This window comes from Pezoporus flaviventris, unplaced genomic scaffold, assembly GCF_033815535.1.
Source record: "Pezoporus flaviventris isolate CSIRO_AGI_PZ_B2104156 unplaced genomic scaffold, CSIRO_AGI_Pfla_v1 ptg000093l, whole genome shotgun sequence".
NCBI classification, from domain to species: Eukaryota; Metazoa; Chordata; class Aves; order Psittaciformes; family Psittacidae; genus Pezoporus; species Pezoporus flaviventris.
Genome location: NW_026892641.1, coordinates 2,000,333 through 2,023,881, shown reverse-complemented (window position 1 = coordinate 2,023,881; position 23,549 = coordinate 2,000,333). Strand labels below are relative to the sequence as shown.

At 43.3% G+C, this 23,549-nt stretch overlaps 1 protein-coding gene across 3 annotated transcripts in view; it reads left to right on the top strand.

The window, feature by feature from the left end:
- The window catches only part of ARHGEF12 (Rho guanine nucleotide exchange factor 12), a 70,396-nt gene that overhangs the window by 20,300 nt on the left and 26,547 nt on the right, over window positions 1-23,549 (top strand). For 2 of the 3 annotated variants that reach the window (XM_061476076.1, XM_061476077.1), the window contains exons 2-10: window positions 10,934-10,957; window positions 11,680-11,768; window positions 19,972-20,070; window positions 20,486-20,535; window positions 20,924-20,981; window positions 21,700-21,878; window positions 22,089-22,166; window positions 22,623-22,742; window positions 23,066-23,200. In XM_061476076.1, the coding sequence (XP_061332060.1) occupies window positions 10,934-10,957; window positions 11,680-11,768; window positions 19,972-20,070; window positions 20,486-20,535; window positions 20,924-20,981; window positions 21,700-21,878; window positions 22,089-22,166; window positions 22,623-22,742; window positions 23,066-23,200 (832 nt within the window). Of the gene's footprint in view, window positions 1-10,933; window positions 10,958-11,679; window positions 11,769-13,372; window positions 13,430-19,971; window positions 20,071-20,485; window positions 20,536-20,923; window positions 20,982-21,699; window positions 21,879-22,088; window positions 22,167-22,622; window positions 22,743-23,065; window positions 23,201-23,549 lie in introns of all 3 variants that reach the window. The other variant, XM_061476075.1, reaches the window with a different exon arrangement.

Below are 23,549 nucleotides of genomic sequence, written 5' to 3'. Positions count from 1 at the left end.
TGATGGTCTGCACAGTACTGTTGGTGCAGAACTGAGACAGCGTAAACCTAGGGATAGCCATTGAGAGACTTCTCTGTATTTGCAGTAGTTTCTGCTAATGTTGGGTATGAGGATTAAATGTAGAAGGGCTGCGAGATGCTGGTTGCTGCTGGGGAATTTGGTTTTTGCATATACATGCGGATGTAGAAAGTGTATGTGTAAAAAGCCTTTTTTTGAGTGGATGTGCTATAAAGTGGACAGATGCTCATTCTCCAGCGCTGTAGATGGCTCTCACATGAAGAGGTAACTGTCTAAAATACTGAGTGACAAGTTACTGCAAGCTCTGCTCTCACCAAAGGCAGTGAGAATGGGCAGTTCTCAGCGTTGTGCCTATATGAGGAGGAGGTACCAAGAACTGCTCGAAGTGAAGCAGGTGGGGAAATCAAAGCTGGTATTGATATTTCTCATAGCTAGGTTATCTCTATACTGCAGCCACATGTCTTGAGGAATTCTGATGCCATGGCCTTATAGCAGCTGGTAGGTTTCCTGCTTAAATGTGGTTTTCTCTCCTTGTATTTTTTAGTTTAAGAGACCCAAGAGGAAAATACTAATACAAACATATTCAGAAGTCTGTTAATAGCAATGCAGTTGACTCACATACTGTTCTCAGGATCTTGAGCCATTTTACAAGTACCATAGCTTTGCTACTGGCTTTTTTCTCTTCCATTTTCTAGTAGAAGAAAGAGGGCCTAGATTTGCTGTGAAATCCTAATCCTGTGTTCTGCTCCAGTCCTTTGCAGTTGGTCTTGCTGGATTTATCCTGTAATTTAGATGAAGGGGGAAGACGAAATGTGAAGGAGCAAAGCATGCCATGAATGCCTGTGTAGATTTTTCTCCTTCTCATGCAATGTGTGCTATGTGCATCTTTTGTCTTGTGCTTTATAGGCGAGACCTCCATTTCAGGGGAGAAAGAATAGGTTTGCATATCACAGAAGACTCTTTATTTTTCTTCGACCATATAAATAACTAAGACAGCTTTAACTTTAGTACCAAGTGTTGCTAATCTCTTTGTCATTCAGTTTACATCACATATTTCCCTTTTTGTAAACTTTGACAAACTCAGATGCATGGTTGAGAAACTTTCCATGGTTCCTTTTAAAACATGAGTCAGTGCTGGGATAGAAACCCTCTTGGGAGATGTTGAAGCAAATAAGGTGAAATAGTCAATTAGCTGCATATTTTTTGTCTTAAATAGCTCAGATTTCTGTTGCCTTTGGTGTTTCCATCTACATGAGTGCAACTTCACCAGCAGAATTAGCTAGATTGGAAGTTGCGAAGGATTAAGAGCTAATAATACACTCTACAGGTTAAGCAACAATGTGGTAATGATTTCTTGGTCCTCTCTCAGCTTTCCTCTGTAAAATGGTGTATTCAGTTTTTCCCTGGTGTAAATTAGGCCACTGGGAGCACTTTGCCTTTGGGTAGTTTAAGACATATTAGCTGTAAATTAGTTTATTGCGGCTGGCAAATATTTAGAAGCTTTGCAGAGGTCATGAGGGTGAATGCTGTCTGCACATCCCATGCAGAATGGGTGGTGTTTGACCAAAGGTCCATGGCTGGGTGGGAGAAGGAAAGGCAGGGCTGAAAATGCTTTTTTGGGTGAGTGCCTCCTTAGCTTTGAACTGATAAATCCCTAGTTCTGATGAGCAGGCAGGTCCTGGGTTTGAAGTGTTGGCGTTGGATTTCTAGACAGGCGAATATGACCCTGAAAACAAGGGAAGTGAAGGAACAACGCAGCCTTCTTGGGTCTTTGAAACACACCTTGGAGGAATAGTAAATACATCTTAATGTGGGTGCTTTCTGCACCCCAGCTACATGTATTAGTTACAAGCTGTAGAGGTGGGGTGCCCCTGTGCCAGGCAGCTGTACTCCTTACTTACCAGAAATGTGAACTCTGGGCCAAATATTCAAATGTGGCTCTGAACCTTGTACATATATTTGCAAAACTTAAAGCTGGGTAATTGGAGTTAGTGTTCGGGTGCTTTGAAAGCTACATTTCCAGTTGTATTACGTGCACAGTGTGTTGGTTGTTTTTTTTTCTCCTCCCTTTCTAATTGCTGTCTTTTGCTGTTTTTAAGAACTGTTTCCACACTAGTCTCGTTGCTGGTTCATAACAACCACAAGCTAGGTATGGCATTAATAAGGAAACTAGGCTGTGTGCCTAATGACATGCAAACACTGCTTGACACGCTGGGGCACCACGAGTGATCTCCAGGCCCTTGTGCATGCGGCGGGTGAAAGCAAATGCCGTGGCACTCGATGGCTGTAGGTTGCTGTAGGGAAATCAGATTCTCCGGCGCAGCACTCTCCTTCCTTTGTCTCTTGCTTTGATTTTTGTGCCTCGAACTCGAAAGCTTTTCCAGACGCCCGTGTAGGAGGAGTGGTGGTGGGGAGGCGGGGGGGGTAGGGCTGCTTCCATTGAGCCAGTTCTGCGTTGCAGTTATTGGCAAGCAAAGCAAACATTTCATTTCCCCGTAATTAGCTCCAGTTTAGGGAGGCAGGTTCATTTGGACTGCCGCACCCTGTCTGCGCAAGAAGCCTCCTTGCTTCGGTTGATTCCTTCCATAGAGGAGCAGTCTGGGGGCAAAGGGAGTGATGAAAATGAGCTTCAGAAGGGAAAACTGCATTGAAGCACATGTGTTCTGTGCTTCCCTCCTCCCCCTCCGTGAACAGCTGAAGCTAAGGTTGCCAAGATGATGTGAAAATGTGGAGAAAAGGGCTATTTCGGAGCTCCTTTAGTATGGCCAAACTGTGGGTATTTCAGCTGCTTGCATTTGCTATGCTTGGGAATGTTTATCTATCGCCCACTTAAATAAGTGGGACAATTGGGTTATGACTTTGAAATCACAAGGCTTCACTTTTCGCCTGAACCTGGTCAGTTCTGCTGAGTGGCTCATGCAATGAGAGCTTGCAGCAAGTGAACAAACAGTGGGCGTTTCTCTTCTGCATGCTGCAATTTTTGCTATTATAACAGTTTCTGCAGGTCTTTTTCAGTCTTTCTGGTATTTAATTCATTTCATCTTTTTCCATTTCAAACACGTCAGTTTTTCTTTTCTCATGGTGGAAACGGACAGATTTAGTGACTTGCAACCAGTCGTGTGTGGAAAGTAGGAGGAAATCACCTGTGATTTGACAACCTCTGTTCTTCATCGGTTTCTGAACCGAGTTTATTCCTGCTCTGAACTCCATTCTGTGGGCAAACAGCATCCCTATTGCTTAAATCTTGCTTTTAGGCTGAATGTCAAAGCAGCATTGGGGAAATGAGCAGCTTGGTTTTATTTATGTTCTCTGCCACTGTCCCCCCCTCCCCAGTTTTAGTTTGCTTCTTCCCCATTGTAGAGATACTAAACAATAGGTGTCCTTGTCTTAAAAGGCTGTAACTTCAGGCCCTGTAGATGGAAAGCTGATGGTTCTGAGCCTTGGAAGTCAGTCAGGAGTGGAAGAACAGTACTGGCTGCTGGAACTGTCTCTGTCCCCTCCCCTTTGTAGAGTTTTCTGCGGGGACTAAAAGTTCTTGCAGGGTCCTGGCTTCAGCAGCAGAGCAACACAAAGGCCACATTGAGAATAGCTGCTGGGGAAGCCCTCCTTCCTTGCTTGCCCTGTAAATGCAGTTCTTTCTCCATGAAAAGCCCTGACATCAGCTCTTGGAAAAATCCAAGTGCTTGTGTCATGGAAAATAGCTGAGGCACTTGCTTGGGCTGGGACTGAATGACTGAACTGTGGATGAAACTTCTCGAGAGATGCTTTTCTTCTACCCTTTCCAGACATTACTGTTCATAGAGAAATAGAAACCCTTTCCATCTGGAAGTTTTACAGCCAAAGGATGCTAAGGAAAGAACTGCAGTTGGGTGTAGTGTATTCAAAGTACCCTGCTTGTCGGTTTTCTTCATGGATTTTCATTTCATCTGTTTAACAGACACTGTTGCAAGCTCCTTTTAGTGCTGGTCACATCTACCTGTGAAGGAGTGTCTTCCACAGAGAGCAGTGTTCATTTGGATACTGCCTGTATCATCAGGAAATTCCATGCACCGCTCGTTCGGAGGCAAAATCTCAGTGTTCTTGTAATCTAATTTGTGAAGAAGACTTCTCTTTTCTTGCTGCCTTCTCTTCATCCCTCTCAATGAATCCCTCACCTGGAATAGCTCTCCAGTTAACTGCAAGAATGAAAGATACATCTATATTTATATAGTTATATATTTATTTTAAGCTCAAAGAGGAAGCATCCCTGTGATGGAAAGGTGTTCTCACGAGCACCGGTGGCGTGGTCTTTCCCTGTGGAAGTACCTTCCTCTTGCAGTCCTGACCTTGTCTTCTTAGAGGCCATCAGAAACCTGCTAGATTTCCAGGCTTGTGGAAAGGCCTTATTGTTTTCTCCCTTGATTTTTATCAAATTGATCTTAACCTGGTTTGCACCAAGTGCTTAACTCAGCACTGTTGGTTGCTATAGCGCTGGTCCCTTGCGCTGATCATGATATTGATCCATCGGGAAGTGTGTTGACAGGCTGTATTGACTACTCTGCATTTTCTAACCTAAAAGGAGGATTGAATGGCATATTCTAGTCATGGATAGAAGCATTGGTGGGCCAGGAAAGCAGTGCAACATTGACCAAGTTGGAGGTATTCATTAGGGTAAATTCAACTCTGGAGTCACTATGGATGTTTAGAAGGTGGAGAACTGTGTGGAGTTGACACAGAAGGTGTTATCTCTATGGGCTCTCCAGTCACTTCACTATGTTCCGTCTCAGAAGGCAGTAGCTAGGCCTGTTCACAAGGCTGTCAGTAATGTAAGGCTAATAATGCCACGAAGGATTGTTCCATGAGTCATTGCGTCAGCTGTGGTTGCTGCCTTGGCCTCCTACAAAAATAACATGGAACCTTTTATTGCCTAGCTCGGTTTCGCCTCCTTGTGCACTTGCTATGAGTTCATAGGATCTGTCCGTAGGCTCTGACAGCTCCCAGGAATCCACGCTGTTTGCTTCTCATCTTCAGCCTCGCTGCTTCTCCACACCTCACATTGCAGTCTGTTGCCATCGGTATGCAGTGGGGATTTTTTTGAGGAAGAAAACTCTGTGGTTTGCCGAGCCTTATGTACTTTGATATGAGGAAAAGATGGCATTGCATAAAACTGCTCTTTAAGTGGGTTAATGCGAAGGAAAATAGACTTGCTGCGTTGAATCAGTGCTGTCCACAGAATAGCTGATGTGGTTCCAGCTGCTGTTTGTGGGCAGTACAGTGAAATGGCAGACTTCTGTCTGCGTTTTTTCTTGGTTGCTAATAGTTGCCCACTTGCTGCATCTGTGTTTCTCTCTATCCGCCTGTCATTTGCTATCTCATCAGTTCCTTTTACTCAGCCGCTGTCCTATACAGAACATGTCTACCCCTTTTTGTTGTGACAGAAGACTGCCTTTAGCTCTATATTAAGGTCACGTTGGTACTGCTTTTGTTCAGGTCATGTCAGCACTCTCCCATAATACCTTTCTCAGGGCTTTTAAGCCCTGCAAAGAGCTGCTCTGGTGGATATGTGCATCTGCAAACTGGGAAACCAGACCTTTTGTTTCCTTTCTTCCCATCTCTTTCAAGATGAAATTCTGGGAATTATCTGCAGAATGGCATTTAAGGCATCCATGCTTGCTGTGCTTTCAAGGCACTTAGTTAAACCTGCTAGGTTTAGACATTTAGACAGAAAATGTAGCCTTTTTTCTGACGACTGTCAGTGCAGGGTGTTGAAAATGAAGCTTAATAGGTGCTGAAGGAGTTCTAAGCACTAGATGCAATAGAAGTAGTCATGAAATTTAACTGTCACCCAAGAACAGACTTCAGTTCTTCGAGTTATAGGCTCTGATTGGGTATGTATGAGCAAGAGGAGAGTACAATCCGGCTCAGCCTTCCAGAAGCGTGCCTGCACGTTACACAACTTGCTTTTTCCCCATAATCCATGGAGGCGGTGCTGGCAAAAGGCTACTCATTGACTAATTTACTTGGTGGAAACCTCCTGAAGCAGGGTGATGTCATTTTAGGTAGACATAGTTTGGGGTTCTTGTTGGGGGGGGGGGTGGGGTGGTAGATCAGACTTTGACTTAACCTTTGGTTTTCCTCTTGTCTTTCTAAATGTGTCAGAAAGAGGAGTGAGTGAAGCTGTGATGTTTCTCATCTCTCCTGTGTTTGGGGTGGCTGGGGGGTGCGTTTGCTGCTTTCCTTTCAGATTTAGGATTCTGGAAAAGGGTTTGCCTGTAACAAGCAACGTCTTATTCAAATGAAGCTAATAAAGCAACGAAGAAGCTTCTATTGCAACTGTTCATCTCCTAATTAAAGATTAGTTCTGTCAAGCAAGCAGTTTTTGGCTGTTGTCTTTTGTATGGGTTTCACAATATTTCTTACTCATCTCGGCACGAGTTGGAGTAATTTCTACTTGCACGGTGCAGACACACACAGGCTTCATTTCAGGCATGTGAGTAGTCCTGCTGAAGTAAATGGGACTAAAGTTAGGCACATGAATAAATATTTCCAAGGTTGGGGCCCTCGTCTGAATCTAAATATTTTTGTCTTTGATCAGTTTTTGAGATAGCAGCTACTTGAGTTCTGGCAATATTTTAGTACGGGAGGACAAAAACCCAACATGGTTATCTGAACGCTGTGCTATTTATGGTCAGATATATTTTCAACCTCCTGGGCTAGAATGGAATGCTTTGTACTGTTGGAAGCTGGGAATCCTTCCTCGCTCTGCTGTGTTTTGACACATTAGGTCTTAAACCTCTCTTTTTGGCTGCAGGCACTGGGCCCGTCCTGAATGGTGCATGCATGTGTGAGCTAACTTGGAGAAGTATGATTTTTAATCCATGCTGTAGGTGTATTCCTCTCCCTTGGCTTTACTTACGCTAAATGGATTTCCCTCATGCAGCATGACGACCGAGACATACTTTCAGTAATTTGATGCATTTAAATGACTTAAATTATTTGACCCAGTATTTTAAAGACAAAATGCGACTTGGCTTTTTGTTGGTGCCGGTATTTGGGAGAGTGGAACAACTTGTTTGGGAATGTGCTGATGTTCATCAGTTATCAGGCAAAATGTCTACAGGGTTTTATCGTATAGCCTCAACTTGCCAGCTAGATTTGGAAGTAAGTCTCCAGCTGTTAACCGCACCCTGCTGTGCCTTCAGCTTGCATGGTGTTTACAACAGTAGGTGAAACACGTTTTGCATGTTATATGTAGTGCCGAATACTATAAAACGGGGGGGTTTTCAGTGCTACTTCCAAACTTAATGCTGTTTCAGAGTGAAGACTGAAACGCAAACAGTTGCTGGGTAAACTCATGGGAGCTCTTCTGTGTTCTTTGACTGCGCTCCATCCACTTTTGTTCTGCTTTCTGCTGTAGCATACAAGTGATTCGGTGTTTGGGAACTGAAGAATGTCTTCAGCAAATCAAGAAATGCTGGGTTCTCCTCAGGCAGGAGACTGGAAAACGGGAAGGAACTTCTCCACCGAGTGCTCCCTGCTGTCTGGCTAACCACGGATGTTACATCACAGTTGTAGTCTTAGCTCAGCTGACTCTTCCATCTTCATCATTCCTGTGATTTCATAACTCAGTGGCCTGGAATAATTTCAGGTCTGGGAGGAGAGTTTTTCTGGGCGATCTAGGGAGCTTCATCTCCAGCCTATCTGGCCAAAGCTCATCCCTTCCTGCAGCACTGGCTTAATGGAATACTGCTGAACTAAAGCATGTGGAGCTCCCTCAGCCTCACCACCTCCGGACAACACAGTGCGTGTGCCCGAGAGGCTTTGCTGCAGTGGTGACCTGCTGCCTGCCCCGCTTCCCCACTGCGTCCCTCCCTCCCTCCCTGCCTCGCAGAAGAGAGAAACACAGGAAGCTGGCTGGTGGCCAAGGGGCTCCAGGGCTTCCGGGAGTCATTCCCAGTGTGCCGCGCTCCACAGCAGCGGGCCAGGGGTTTGGAGGGGATGGAGCACTGTGCTTCTGATACCCCAGGTCTGTGCTGGGGTGTCCCTCCCAATGGTTTTCAGCATCACTGCAATGGGGATGCTTCAGAGCTAGCCGGCTCCTGGCTAGTGCTGGCTGTGTGGGCTGAGGTGCAGTTACAGCACAGTTACAGCCTCAGACTGGGAAGCTGGGGGGGGTTTGGCACTCACACAGTGGGACTTCTATGGTCAACATTAATGTCGAAGCACGGAAAAAACTCATGATGATTCCAGTGCCGTTACATATGATAAATTTCAGGGTTTTCTTCCTAAATAATTGTCAGAAGTCCATTATAAGTAGGAGGATTTTATACAACTTTCTAGACATCTAAAATAGAACGTTTGCGCTTCATCCTTGAGCAAATAGCTCTGGACCAGCCAAAATGGTACACCAGTGAACCGACCTGATTTTACTTGTCAACGGTTTCTTTTGCTGCAGGAGCATAAGCTTGGAGTTCGGGTGCCTAGTAAGAAACACTATGGGATGAAGGTTTTCACTTAAATGCTTCATTAAAACATTTGTTAGTATTGGTAAGACTCTATGCAGCTCAAAAGTTCAAGTGCATTAGATAAAAATAGGGGTATAATTAATCTTAAGCACCTTTTCCTGCCTCAGTGAGGGACGATAGATTGTCTTTCCTGGATCCCTTCTTCTTTTTTGCTTTTCAATGAAACACTTGATTACTACTGCATCTGTTCACTGTACAGTGTTCAGATGGGTAAGGTTGGCCTGAGATGACTTGCTTGCTTTGCTTTGGGATGCATGGTGTCTGTCTTGCATAAAGCAGTGTTTTACTGGCCAAACCTTGTAAATGGGAGGGCTGAATGCTAAAAGGATCTGGCTTTGCAGGTAGAGCAGAATGAGGAGAGGCCTGAATTTGAATCAGAGTGGATTTCCCAGGCTTCTAGGATTAAAATAGTGCTTTTTATGGGGAGGAGTAAAGAGGACTACTACTTCTTATAGGGTCTGTATGTAATCTTTTCCTTCAATTAACTAACCTCTATACTTTAGCTTTCTTTAGCTTTACCCATAGGTTGCTAAGGCTCATGTAATCAAAGGCCCTATTTATTCCCTTAATTTTGAAGCTGTTACTGAACGTCACCTGAATTCGATGCTGTTATCTAAAAGATGGCAAGTGCCTTGATGTGTGTAATTATTTTCAGTAATAGTCAGACAACATTTTAATTTCACTTGCCTAATGTGTCACCAGGTGTTCGTGTCAGAGTTGCCGTACTAGTGCATGTTTGCATAGGGGATTGGCATGTGTGAGCTGGCCAGCGCTTTGGGTGTACACGCATTTCATGGACTCCCTATTATTCAAAGTAAGGGATTAAGTTGAGTACTTCTGCTGTGTATCCAGTTATGTTTTTCAGGTAATGGGAAGGGACTTACTGTAGCTTTAAGACTGTGCTATTTCTGGCTGTGCCACTCGCTATCTAGTTATCGAGGAAAAAGGAGTAGGTGAATAGGTGAACAAGGTGCCCCTCCTTTGGAGAAAGGAGCTTAAAACATGAGGTGTGCATTTGGGGCAGTCATCTTGGTGGTGCTCGAGGAATCTGCTGTTGTAATGCTCTGAAATGCTCTTGGAGAATGGGTTGGTTCTGCGTGTTGGACCAGTTGTTGGACAGGGTCATTGCTTAAGCTCAGTTGAGTATGGAGATGGTGTGTGGGGGACAATCCTGCACTGATTGTTGTGTCGTTCTAACAGGCTTAACATGGGACTGTTGTTTTTTACCAAATAAGTCTGCTTAAACCAAGCTAAATTAAAAAAATAAAAAGTATTAGATTATAGGTTTCTTTTTGCTGCAATTTTTTCTCTGCCTTCCTCTCACCCTCACCCCATTGCTTCTTGGAGAACCTGTATAAATAGGAGAAACGCAATGCAGCAAGGAGAACTAGAATGTGTATAATAGGAAATTATTAGCTATAATAACTTTGGATGTCTTCGTTTAGAACAAAAAGTGACTTAAATTATCTGTCCTTTTACACAGCTCTAAATTTTTACATTGCTTTCCAACCCAAGGATCTAAAAACATGGAACAAAGAGGAATGGAGCTAAACTTCTTAAGAGTTTTGGGAAAAAGAGCTACTTCTGCTTTATGAAAGCACCAACTTCTGCTTTATGAAAGCAGAAGTTGGTGCCTTAAGCTGGGTGGAATGCACCTTGCTCTGTCATTTTTATATGGTAATTCAAGAGAAATAAAATCCTGGTTTCAGAAGTCTCACATCTTTTCCTTATTTAAATGCATATATGCTTCCTTCTCCATGTAACTGGATTTGTGTTATTGTGTTATCTCTGTGTCCTGGTAATAATATTTGGAATACTTAATATAATTTCAAGTTAACTTTATTGTGCTGGTCTCAAAGATGGCAAATTCATAGTTTCATGTAAATAGTAAGATATTAGGAGGAGATGGCATCATGAGCTCCTTTATATATACCACAGAACCCACATAGGAGGGAGACAACCGGAATGTCTCAGCTATAGGAGGATTTTCAGTTGGAGTTTGGACCTTCAATAGGTACCAGGTACTCACTCCATCAGCAGGACAAAGAAGCTATGTTAATTTTTAGTGTATGGAACTAGTTGTAAGGAGAGGAAAGGTGACCCATGAGCTGCACTTATGTACAAAGTGCGAGCAAGCTACTAGATGCTGAATGTGAGCTCACAGATTTCTGTTCTTAGTTCTGTTTGAAACCTTAAGCATACTGATAATAATTCTTTACCCAGTTGAATCAGTTGTAAATGGACTAATAATTAGCTGAGGTAGAAGAACAAAAAGAGGCTTGTTCTCTTGTGAAGGTATTAGAGAAGTGTAATATAACTGTTTGTATATTTAAGCATTAGTGTTGATACCAGATGTAATCCTGTGGAACAAAAAAAGGTCACTAAACTTCTGTTCTTTTCTTTCTTTTCAGGTTTCCTCTCAAAAAACCTACAAGGTGAGTTACTGATGTTTGACTTTTTTATCTGTATTGCAAGTTATGATACAGCATTTTTGAAGGAGGAATGCTTTTAAGAGAAAAAGAAAACCTAAAATGTACACAGATAGCAGTACCCATTACGTGTGTAGGAAATTAATATCCAGATTGGGACAGGGTGCCAAAAATATACTTGGTGGTGCGCTTAAAGTACATGGCATAGTGTTACCACTTGCATTTCTGTTATGGACACTGGCAGGTTGTCTTACCTGAGATTTGAGATGGTCAGAGAAAGTGACACTCTGTTACTGAATGATGCACCAACGCTTCCTTTGAGGGGGTATTCTAAGTGTTTAATTTCTGCATCCAAAGCTCATTGAGGTTTGCTGGGAGAGGAGGTGGAGTGAAGATTTCAGGAGGTTTCCCAGTTCTATGGAGCTTGCATTTATTTTGCTTTGAAAATGAAACATGGCCTGGTGTTGAATAGGAAAGAGAATGCGCTTACTATTGCTAATTTGGAAGGTTAATGACACTGTTACCTGGATACGCCCCCAAGGATGGTGAGGGAGATCATTTTGCCGCTTGAATTCAGTCTGGGAATAAATTTTTTAAGTGAACTTAATGCATGTGTTCCCATCTGAATTCCTCCTTAGCAAACAGAACTAGACGAGGTTATTTCCTCACCAGTTAGGCAGTGCTTCTGCGGTCCGGTAGTCAGGATCCTCTGCTTTGGTTTGACACAGACATGGCAGCATTCTGAGCAGAGAGTCTCCAGCTGACAAGAAGCAGAAGGTCGAGCGCTGCAGTAGTACCCACGACTTTGATCCCACAGGTAAAGTCCTAAAACTTCACAGGGGAAAATCTGAACTGCGAATAGGGATTAAATCCAAATCGTGTCAACAAATGTGGTTTCCCCACTTGCGTCGTTCCGCGATTGCAAAGCCTTTTTGAAGCGTGTGGGCATTGAAATGCATATGGGCTTGCTTTTAAACATGCACATCTACACAGCAGCTGTTAACTGTGCAAGAATAAACCTAGATCAGTGATACCAGTGAAAAATTGTCACTGCTTCCTGTTTCAGAGAGGGCCGGCTGAAATTTCAGTAGGCAAATACTGTCATTAGTTGTGGGTAGTTCTTTTGGCCATTTTAGTTGAGTTCATTTAGATCATTTAGTTCATTTAGTTCATGGAGCTGTTACAGGCTCAACTAGGACTGGTACTCCTTGTTGAGGTTTTGTTGTTTTGGGTTTTTTTTTTAGCCTTAGTGGATTTTGATCCTTCTCTGTCACTTGTCCAGTGACTTTGTACTTCCCAACATGATACAGTTGAAGACAAAACATCTAATTTTAATGGATATGCTCTCCTATGGCTTTTTTAACCTTCCAAAAGGTTTAATTAGGGCCAGTTCAGTCAGCCTGTCCAGTGCTGGCTTGGAAATTAGGATGCATGCAGGGAGTCTTCATTCTCTCTCTGAAACACTAACCCAGTGACTACTGTGTGTGTTCATGAAATGCATGACAGGCTCTTGTCAGAGTCTCCTGGCCCCATGCAATACATGTTTTTCATGTCTCTGCATTGTGCTTTCAGCCCAGTCTTTTCCCTGGGGCTTGCGGAAGACACGAGAGTTGAATGGAAGGGTGGTAGAACTTGTAGAATGTGTTTTTTTGCACCAGACACTTGAAGCTCATGTTTATAAAACATCCTGTTCCTTAATGCTTTCTGCCACCAGCTGCATGACTCCTACCTAGCGTGCACAAAATGGATGGGCTTTTAATGTTGGTTAAAAAAAGAATCCCATAAGGGAGAGCCCCCGAATTAGTGCTTGTCTTTTGCTTTATCCTTGGGAAAAAGTGATGTGAGACTATTTCAGGGTGGGAAAAGCTGGGGGAGGTCTCAGGTTATGAACCTGTTTTGTAGAAGGAATTTGTTTTCTTCAAAACCAAACTTCAGGAATCCTCTAATCTTAATTTGATGGAAAACACTGCAATTTGGAGAGCTGTTACCTGGCGCCACTGTTAACTGTGCTTGTGAGCTGGTCTGAGAGATGAACTCTCTTATTTATAAGGGGGGGAATTCAGAATGCTGAACAACAGTGCATATGTCAATCGCTTACTCTGGAGAGAAACATTTCCAGGGTTTCTATCCTGAGACTGGTTTTTATCCAGAGTACCTTTTGTAGGTCACTGCAGAGAACTTCTTTTATTGTGTCTCACATTCTGCGATAGATTCTTTGTGGTGTTACCTGTGTCTTCATGCTCGTATTATTCACCCCTCATTCCAAGTGTTTCACCTATGTTTTGTGCCCATCTTATTTGTGTTTTGCACGATTTAACCTAATAAATCAGTCTGTGTTTTTCATGAAGTTTTTTTTTTTTTCTCATGTTTGGTCTCCATATTTTCTATATCTCTCTCTCCTTTTCTCCTGCTCTCGTGCAGATAGCTCCTCCAAGAAGACAAAGTCTAGTTCAGAGGAGAGTAGATCCGAGACGTATGGTAAGCTCAAGCAGCTGCTGCAGCCTTGCACCTTTGCAGTCTGCTCCATGCTTTCTGTCTGTGCACCCAAGGCTTTTATCCTTTACATGATCCGCATGGTTGGCTCTGCAGCAGGGAGTGGGAAACTGGGTTTAAATGTTGCTTCGGTGTATCAGCTTGTAGTTTTTGTAGTGGCTGGAAACTAACCTGTACATGGTTCTGTTACCTGTTGAGAGTTGGGAAGCCTTGCGGAGGCGGCTCTTTTTGGAGATCTTGTGCCACTGGGTGTTTTTGGTATTGTATGAAGACACAGCTCATGCCGGACTCCAGAAGAGTTTGTGGTTGTAGAAAAGCCTGTGGAGGTTAATGTGGATGAGCCAGCAATTCTTCTTCTTGCTGTATGGGCAGAGGATCTCATGTCATGTTTCACAGAAGTGGAAAAATGCATGTGTAAATCTCAAAAAATGGAAGAATATGAACTTCATTCACCATTCTTTGCTCTGGAGAGGGAGTAACTTCCCTCACAGTCCTGTTGTTTGGTGGTCTTTTGGATCCTACCAACTTCTTAAGGCCCCTAGACCTAGTCTGAATCTGGCTGGTACTGCTACACTTCACGTTTCTAAGTGTAGATGTCCAGCTCTGTCTTGACGCCAGCCATGAGTTGCCTTTTCATTTCCTGGGGTTTTAATTCCTTGATATTTAAAACAGGCTGTAATGCTTCCTGGTTTTCCTCTGAGAAAATCACTTGCTGCATAACCTGCTGTGGGTTTTTGGACAGATGCAATGACTCTTCCAGTATCAGCTTTATCATTCCACCAGAATAAAGCTACCAGGTGTTAATGGCTGTGATGCAACTTCTTAAACCACCTGTGTAATACCCAGTGATGCTGTCGTAGCTCTGGTTGAAAGGAAAATTAAAAGCAAACAAAACCAACCCCAAAACCCTAATTCCAAAACCGACCACCCCTGAAGAGCATCTTCTGAACCAACATAGGCACGTTTGCAAACCCCTTTTGGTTGGTGCAGTTTAGGGAGGTGCAGTCTGTTCCGTCTGTGAAAATGAGATCTCTTAACTTCCCCTGGAATTTTGAACCACATACTTTTCTTAAGGGAAAAAGAAAATATGACAGTCTTGTTCCTCGGGGGGTGAGACTATTCCTTCAGAAACTAAACAGGTTTTGAGAGTGCATTGCTTTGCTTCAGTAGAGCTGGAAACCTGTCCTGGGGAGACCTGGCTTGCTGCAGCTTGTACGTCTTCCTCCCATGCTCAGAAACAATGAACAGGGAAGTGGCCTGCTTGAAAAGCATTTTAAGATGATGCCTCTGATGAGCTTGTATTGAAGCCTTGGCCAGTTCTTCCCCTTGCCAGGTAGGCCCTGGTTAGTGACAGCACAGTCAGGTTGACTGGATCCCTCTGTTTTGGGCTTGACTAATTTTTGCCGAACGCTGCTTACCCATAATATACTGGAGGTGCTGTCAAGCTATTGTAGGTTAATTACAGGAAACATTTGGTATGCTTGATGGAATGTATCTGTGTTTATACTTCTCCCTCAGTCTGTACAGTGTCCTGATTTTTCATGTGTGGCAGAAAGAAACATGACTTCCTAATGTAAGCCTTTGCTTCCCCCAAAGTTTCCTGCAGATGCTTTACCGTGTCCAGTATCTATGGGAGCAGTTTCCACTCATCCTTCCTTTCCAGTGGCCTTTGCTGTGTTGGAACTCGCCCTGCCTTTTTTCTCTACCCTCTGCTTTCCCCAGGTTCTGTGGTATGTGTAGAGAAGTGTGCTGTTTGCTTTGGATGGGACCAAAGTATTTGAAACCCTACAAGTAGAAATACTGTACTGATAGGTTTCTCGCTGGTGACTGGATGTTAGCTGGCTCTTTCTTTGGCTAGCCATTGGACAGTGAATAATAGAGAAGTCTTGAATGACAGCAGCAAAAGGAGGTGTGGCTTTTGTCTATGTGTTTGTTCTTACCTCTTGGAATTCTTAATTAAGGAGCAAGGGACCTGAATTTCTTGAAGTATGAGTGGCTTCGGGAGGGCAGAGTGGTTAGGTAGGGAAGTTGTTCCAATATACAGAAGCTGATTTATAGTGCCATGAAACTTACTTCTTCCATACACCCAACCATCTCGTGTCTGTGTATTTAACAAAGCTTAGATGATCAGGAGAGTGAGTAGAGTTTCAGATCTGCTGTGATTTACTAATGAGTCCCGTAACCTCCCACAGTACTTGATACCTGTAGAACTCCTGTCTCTTAAGTGAATTTAGAATTGAAGGATAACAGTTAGTCTTCCCTTTTCCCTTGTTTGCTCTGCAAGGATATCTTCCCTTATATATAGTAACAATCAGTTTCTGGTCCAAATAATAGACTAGGTTGTATGCATACTCTTTCACACATTCTTAACAACTTTGGGGATAAGTTTTTAAGTCTTTGTGTTTGAAACCCCAGATTTTGCTCCTGTTGAGATATTTTGAAAGTGAATTTACTTCTCCTGTTTTATTTCTTGCAGTTCTTGTCAGCCCTGTGTCTTTATGTTGTGGCCACCATTTTTGCCAGACTATTAAAAGGACTCTTGGGAGCCCCTCATCACTACCCTTATAATAGCCAGAAAGGGCTGGGAGTGCAAGGGGCACTCGACCACAGGGGTTGAATGTGTCGTTGCCATGGGAGCAGATAGTCCTATTTATCATGGGTAAAATACATGGTTCTCTCTCTGAGAAAGGTTACCAAGCCTTGTTTTATGCACAGTGTTCAGTGCCATTGTTATTAACAGTTTTAACTAGGCACTGCACTGATTTCAAACAATATCGGTTTTGCACTGACTTTACATGTCCTCTGTTACCAGGTTAGTGGAAGAATCTGAGGAATGCTGCCATTATGGCAGTTGGTCTGAAGACCACTGTAATCAGCAGACCCAAGTGAAATCCAGAATCTCATCCTATGAGATGTTTTCTGAATATAAGCTGATAGTTTTATGTACGTTGTGGAGCAGCGTTTCTGAAAGTATTTGATAGAAATAAAGCTTCCCAAATGAAATGAACCATTTGGACACTCTCAAAAACCCCGAGGAGTTTGTTTTTGTTTATTGAATGATTCATGTCAAATCACTATATTAAACTGCATTTTCCCATTGTGGCCTCATGCCTCCAGGGAGGTTATAGTTCACGAGTCTCCTCCCATGCTATGTCCCACACAGTTTGATCAGACGAAAAGCTTCATTGTCTTATGGGAGATGTAATTCAGGTCTCTGTTCACTCTAGTGAGTCAGGTTCAGAATGGACCCCTGCTCTGGTTGGTGTGCACTGCTAGAGAAATGAAATTTCCTATTTTAGTGAATGACTTCCAGATACTTAGGATGTGTAGAAGTGAAGAAGGTGAATGGTCCCTCTACTAGAGAAGCTCTTGGACAGTCAAAATGTATCTGTCAAGACTGATACAATCTTTTTTACAGTGGTGTCAGTGACCTTGAGAAGGTTGGACTTTACCTTTCCCACTAACCAAAAGGCACCCTTATAATGGGGCTGGAGAACTGAGAGCCATGGTGTCGCAGAGGGAAGAGTACCACCTATTGAAGAGCTTATCGCTTGGCTTTTCTTGCAGTTCCTGTTGTCTGAGACTGGGCATTTCTAACTGCTTTCATTTTTAATCTGAAACCTCTTGAATGGCAGCACACAGCAGATCTACTGTACTCTTGGCTTGAAGCTAGACCAGACATGTGGTCTGATTCTGTGTACTTAGAACATAGTTAACAGGGATGTCTCCTTGCTTTATGCCAGCCAGATACTGTCATGTGAAAGTGAAGGTGGGAATAAGATGGTTATTGATTTGAGTACTGGCAGTGAGGAATCTGTTGACCTTGTAATGTTAACTGTCGGGGGAAAAAGTGAAATATCATGGTAAGATACTTCAAAATGAATGACTCCATTCATTCCCTCTAGAGAACACTAGGAATTGCAACATGAAGGCAAAAAAGGGGAATGCAGAGCTGATTGGTAACATGGGCTCTTCGCTGCTGCCCCAAATTCATAGACTTTAATTAAAGTGCGTGAAGTTGGTGTAGTTACTAATTTAATACGAGGATTCCTGTATGTACTTGTGATACCAGGCGTGACGGTAGCAGCTATTGGAAACTATACATTGTGTGTCATTGAGCTCTCAGTGGTTTGTGGCTTTCCTTTAAGTTCATTCCAGAGTGCCTAATGAGGTGTTCAAGGCACAAGATGTGGGTTATGAAAACATTGCTGCTCTAGTCTTCAAATTCCACTCCTATAAGCAGATTTCACATTGAATGTATTTTACTTAAAAAAACAAAAGTGGGCAGATGACACATTGGAGAGGGTCACTGCTAGTTTTGCCTCACAGCAGAGTAAAAGAGAGCATTTGAAGGCTGCTCTTTTTTGTCTGTGTGGTCCAGACAGGGAATGCTATCAGAGCTGATCTAGTTCTGCAGGAGGTAATACTGTTATCTTCAGAAAACTTTCAGGTAACTTCATTGAAATCACTATAGAGCATGGTATCTCCCAGCTGGTCTGCCTGGACCTTGTTCCAGCCTTTGCTGTTGTATTAGGAGAAGGGTTAAGTGCCTGTTTCCTGTCTGAAAGGGAATAAATGAAGGGAAAAAAAACAATTATGGACTAATTTGTGTTCACGTCCTCGTTTCTCTTGCCTCCCAATTCAAAAATGAAAAGGTGGTCTTGGGTGAAATTGGGATGTGTGGTGTGAAACAGCTTCATTTGATTCCAAGGGTATTCTTGGAACTTAAATTGTAGGGTCAGTATGTGTTGCACATCCTGCTGCATTGCCACTACTTTGGCATCAGGTTCATTGGAGGAGGAAGCTTATCAGTAGATTCAAGGGTTACTGGTGCTGGAAAAGAAAGAAACTCAGTGGAAGGGCACTACGCAGGGCTATACTGTGCCTTTAAACAGGGACAGTCCTTGTGAGTCAAAAGATTAGTTAGTGCCTTACTCATAAAACCTGTACGTCTGGCAGCAGGATTTAGAAGGAGCTGTTTTTATGGAATAGCATGTGTTCTCTTTCCCACACCCCACCCTGGGGCATCATTCTTGTGAAGTGAGACTTAAAGAAGCTTGGTCCTAGAGAAGAATGGGAGGTACAAAAGGGAGAGGCATTTTAATTCACTTAACTACATAAAGAGGGTGTGAAAGGTGGTGGGGTTTTTTCTTCCTCTGCTTTCACCCTGCATCCATTCCATCAGCTTACTACAGATAACTGTATATAGCATAATCTGCCTCTACTTTATTGGCAGAAGGGGAAGTTGATACTATGATCAGGCTGGTGCTGAAGTCCTGGAATACAACCTTTTCCACTACTCCCACACCCATTTTGGTATATGCTACACTGGAGGAGTACAGGGCTGACTGGGCAGACAGTATTTTCACTTAAGGCTTCTCATTTCCATTAGGAGTTGCTCTAGAGAAATGAAAGGAGCTGTAGTGGTGCGAGAGTAATTTAAGACCTGCGTATGACTCCACACTCAGTTACAAGGAATTCCTTAAAAATGACTGCAGGAAAGACAGTCTTGCTGGGACAGCATCTTCACAATTCCCTTTGCTCCTTCTGTCCTGAATGAAACTGGTGCGCTTTTGGTATCTGTGGAGAGCTCCAGTTCTTTCTCCAGACACTGGTGTCTGAATTGAAGAAGCAAAGCAAGCTGATAAAAGTAAGGCTGATGTTCAGTTCATTTTCAGGTGAACAGTAGACATACACAGCATTGCACCTTTTCTAAATGCTGCACCTGCTAGGTACATTTATCTCTGCAGCAGTATTTATGTTCCCATTATATGGAGTAATCCTAACACAGGGAAACAAAACAAGTTACCTTTGATGTCACACAGCAAGTTAAAGGAGGAGCAGAATCAAACTTGCATCTCCTTGTATTTTGGCTCAGTGGGGAACATGGTCTTGATCTGTTCAGGGTAGTAAGCATGGCCTGTACTTGTTTACTGCTGCTGCTCTGGTTGTGAGCGATAAGCTCATCTCTGACAGAAGATGCCCCAAGATGAGCTTTTTGCTGAGAACTGGGAGAACTTTTCCTGTTTAAATCTGTTTCAGTCCAAGCTGCTGCTGTTGGTCTGAGCAATTTGTGAGTTCTTTAGTAGAGCAGCTTGTAAAAGATGTTTGGTGTTTTGGATGGTGTACTGGACCATGACAGCCCTCTGCTGTACTTCGGAGACCTATCCAGACAAAGGGAAGTGATGCTCTTTGGTTCATACATATAGTTGCTCTTCCTTAAAAGCTGCTTTTGCCTCAAGTTGTGTCTGACGTGCCAGAGCTGTCTGCATCTTTGCTGTTGTATATCTCTGTTTCATGTAACTGAAGCAATAAGCTTGACCTGTCTTGATGTTCCTATCTGTTTCTGGACTGATGCCCTGTTTCTGTCTCTCATATATATTTTCCCCTCTGTTGTATTACACCAGTTTCTTCCAGTACTCTGTGATTATCTAGGAGGATAAGGTTTTGGACTGATGCCTAGCTTGTGTCTCTTTGTATCTCTCTCCTTCTCTTTCTTCTGCCCTTTCCCCACCTTTCTTATGCAGGTCTTGTTCAACGGTGTGTTGTTATCCAACGGGATGAAAACGGTTTTGGGCTGACAGTCAGTGGAGACAATCCAGTCTTCGTGCAGTCCGTCAAAGAAGGTAAGCAGACTTGCTGGATGTTGTAGCCAGAGAACAGCCTAGAGAGTTCTCATGTGAACTGGAGAAACATGTGCATGTACTGGAGGTGAAAACTCCAAATGGCCTCCTCAAAAATGGGATGGCTGTAGCTTGAGGAATAGATGTTCAAGGACAAATTGGGATGCAGTGAACTGATGCGTTTGGAAACTGTCCTCTTGTGTCTGAGCGGAATAAGTGCGATGGGATTGTGGCTTGATGTAAAATAAGAACAGAAGTGCTCTGGTCTGGGTACTCAAGGGATCTTAATGTGATAGAGGCAGGGGGAGTTTGGGTGAGTGTGGGAAATAGCTTTGCGTGGAGCTACAGAAGTCCTTAAACCTTCTTTGTTTTGAATGCTTCTGTTGAAATTGAACTAAATGATTTCTTGCCTCTCTAGATGGAGCAGCCATGCGGGCTGGAGTGCAAACAGGGGATAGAATTATCAAGGTAAGGGCATTCAAATCATCAAAGAAATCTGGGTCCTTTGTCTTAAATGATCTCTCCCTGTTCTCTTTTCCTCCCAAACAACTAAGAAATTAAGTCAGTAACTAAAAAGATATTTAAACTATTGCTGCAAAATGACGGTTGTGCTGCAGTCGCTGCCTCAGACAGAGCTGTGATTTCAACTAAGCATTTGAATTAATGCATTAGCTACTCTAATACATTTTCTTCCTGGTCAGAGGTGGGTTGCTAATTTCTTTATGTGTTGCTTGGTTTGCTTTGGGGGATGTGTGTATGGTTTTCTTCTCGCAGAGCTCTGCTCACTGAGATAAAGTGTTAGAAGTTGGTAATGAATAGCTAAACACTGATAACTTTCCCTTCCTCCCTGCCCCAGGTGAATGGCACTCTCGTAACACACTCAAACCATTTGGAGGTGGTAAAGCTGATCAAGTGTAAGTAATGGCAGATTACTATTTCTGTCCCTGTGCTCCTTTAAAGCACGAAAGGCATAATTATAAAGGGCAAATGACTGATTCAGCTGTCAAGTGAGAAGGATAAGGTCTAACCATGCCCCATGCTGAGAGATAAAGGATGTGTGTGAAACAGTGAAGTGAAATTGGGGTAATTTTGACATCTCAAACTTGAGCTTCTACATGCTTCTGCAGCTTCTCCTTGGGTTGGTGTTTGAAGTTACCATCAAACCTTGCCTATGAGTCTTCCCATCTTCTGAGTCCATGTTAAATACCGTAGCTATTCGACACCCCTTATTGTATGATGCCTTCAGAGTACTGGTGTTTCTAAAGGGAAGTACCTTCTTGGTTGCTTTTCTTGTGCAAGGAAGAAGGGGGTAGTGGTTCCTTCCAGCCTAGCAAAGTTTATTTTGTGGCATGAGCGTATGTATACTGTAAATGCAACCTGGTAGATGTAACCTGCTGGGCTAGAAATTGGATTGTGTGCTTTTCTGCAGTATGATTAACGTGAAAGTTTTTGGATTACCTGAGCTTTAATCGGAGGTCTCTAAAACCGAGCTGTCGGTGCTCTCAGGATCTCTGGTTTGAAGAACAGATGGGTGAAGAATGGTCTGAGTTTGGTCTCTAGGGCAAAATGACAAGCAGAGAACCAGCAACCCTAGAAATCTGCAAGCGTGTCTTGTTCTTGTTCTCCCTGCAGCGGGTTCCTATGTAGCTCTCACTGTCCAGGGGCGCCCACCAGGGTCGCCTCAGATTCCGTTAGCTGATTCTGAAGTGGATCTGGCAGCGTTTGGTCATATGTCTCCCATCATGACATCTCCCCATTCGCCTGTCGCATCAGGAAATGCGGAAAGGATTACTAGCCCAGTGCTTGTGGGGGTAAGATTTAAAGCTCTTTTTCCGAAGAACAGCGTAGCAGTGGGAGAAATGTAGTCGTAGATATGTTTTTTCCTGAATTGTTTTGCTTCTTGTAGGGCTTTTCAAAGCCTGTAGTCAGGAAGTGGATGAAAAGTGGGCATATCCATTTGCCTTGTCCTGCTTCCCAGCCCCACCAAAAAACCCATCTCTTACTCTCTCCGTATCTTCTAGGAGGAGAATAATATTGTCCATAACCAGAAGGTGGAGATTCTGAGAAAGATGTTACAGAAGGAGCAGGAACGGCTGCAGGTACTGGAGTTGCAAGAGCTGGAGAGGGGTGGAGCAAAGTGTGATGCAAATAACAAAGATCAGTTGTTGAATCACTCCTTAGCAGCATCTTCAACATTCCCACGCATTGCTTGTGTTTCAGCTTAGCTTTTCTTTATCCCAGCCTAACACCAGAGATCTAGTCACTTTCCAAAGTGGCAATGTACATATCCCTCAGTCTGATCTAATCCATGGGCAAGTAAGCATCTTTGAGGGATTCCAGGGAATCTCCAGAGTGTGGTTATTTTTGTGTGTGGCACAGGAGAGAGAGGGGAGCTATATAAAATGGCCCTTCTGTTGCATCCACTTAGTAGGTGTGCAGATGTGCTGTCTATTGGTTTAAATGTGTCAGTGGGGATTGTAAGCAGTAGCAGGTTGTATTTCTAAGCTTTGCTATCGACCAGATACTGAACAAAAGCCCTTAAAATTGTCTTTCAGTCTCTGCAAGAAGAGTATAACCGATCACCCGCCACACGGCTCTTCAAAGAGATACAGGAAGCGAAGAAGCACATTCCTCAGCTGCAAGAGCAGTTGTCCAAAGCCACAGGCTGTACTCAGGTAACAGAATGTGTCAGGCTTCTCTGTGCTGTGTTCCGGGTGAAAATTCTTGGGGGATGATGATGTTGTGGGCAAGCAGGAGCTCCCTGCCGTGTGCTTGTACAGGCAAATGGCACCCTCTAGAGTTGAGACTTGTAGTTAGGCTTGCAGAGGCTGTCAAGCGATGCAGTGTGCAATGTCAATATGTGAAGTAGGCTTTAAAATGGACTTTCAAATCAACAGTGAAAAAGTGCTTTTAAAACAGTAAGTGCAGGGTTTAAGGATTGACTCTTGAAATGCTCTGCTTGCTCTGTGCTGTCTTCCAACTCACTTTATCTTTGTAGGATGGAGTCTTGTCCTCCAGGTCTGTGACGGACTCGCTGCAGATCAGTGAAGTGGAGGCAGAGAGTGGGGATTGTGTGAGCAAACTAGATTACAGTGGTGACAGCCTCTCCCGACCAAACAGTGACATTACTGATGTGAGTCTTCAATAGCTCCATGACTTTGCTTTTATATGGCTTGGATTTAGCTTTCTAGTAGAGATTCTTTGTGCTTGTGTTGTCTTGTGTATCATACATATGTACTCTGACTCAGTAACACTGTATTACAAGAACAGGCTTCTCAGTACACACCAAAATAAATTCACAAGAAAACATACCATATTGGACTTCTCTTAGGATTGGGGAAGAAATAGTGTGGGGTTTGGGTTTTTATGCAGGATTAGATTTTCCTGGCACAATCCCTGAAACCAGACAAAGAAAGATGGATGCCAGCATCTTTCTCAGAACTCAGAGGTGCCAATTAGAGCATCTTCTAAGAGTATGGTAA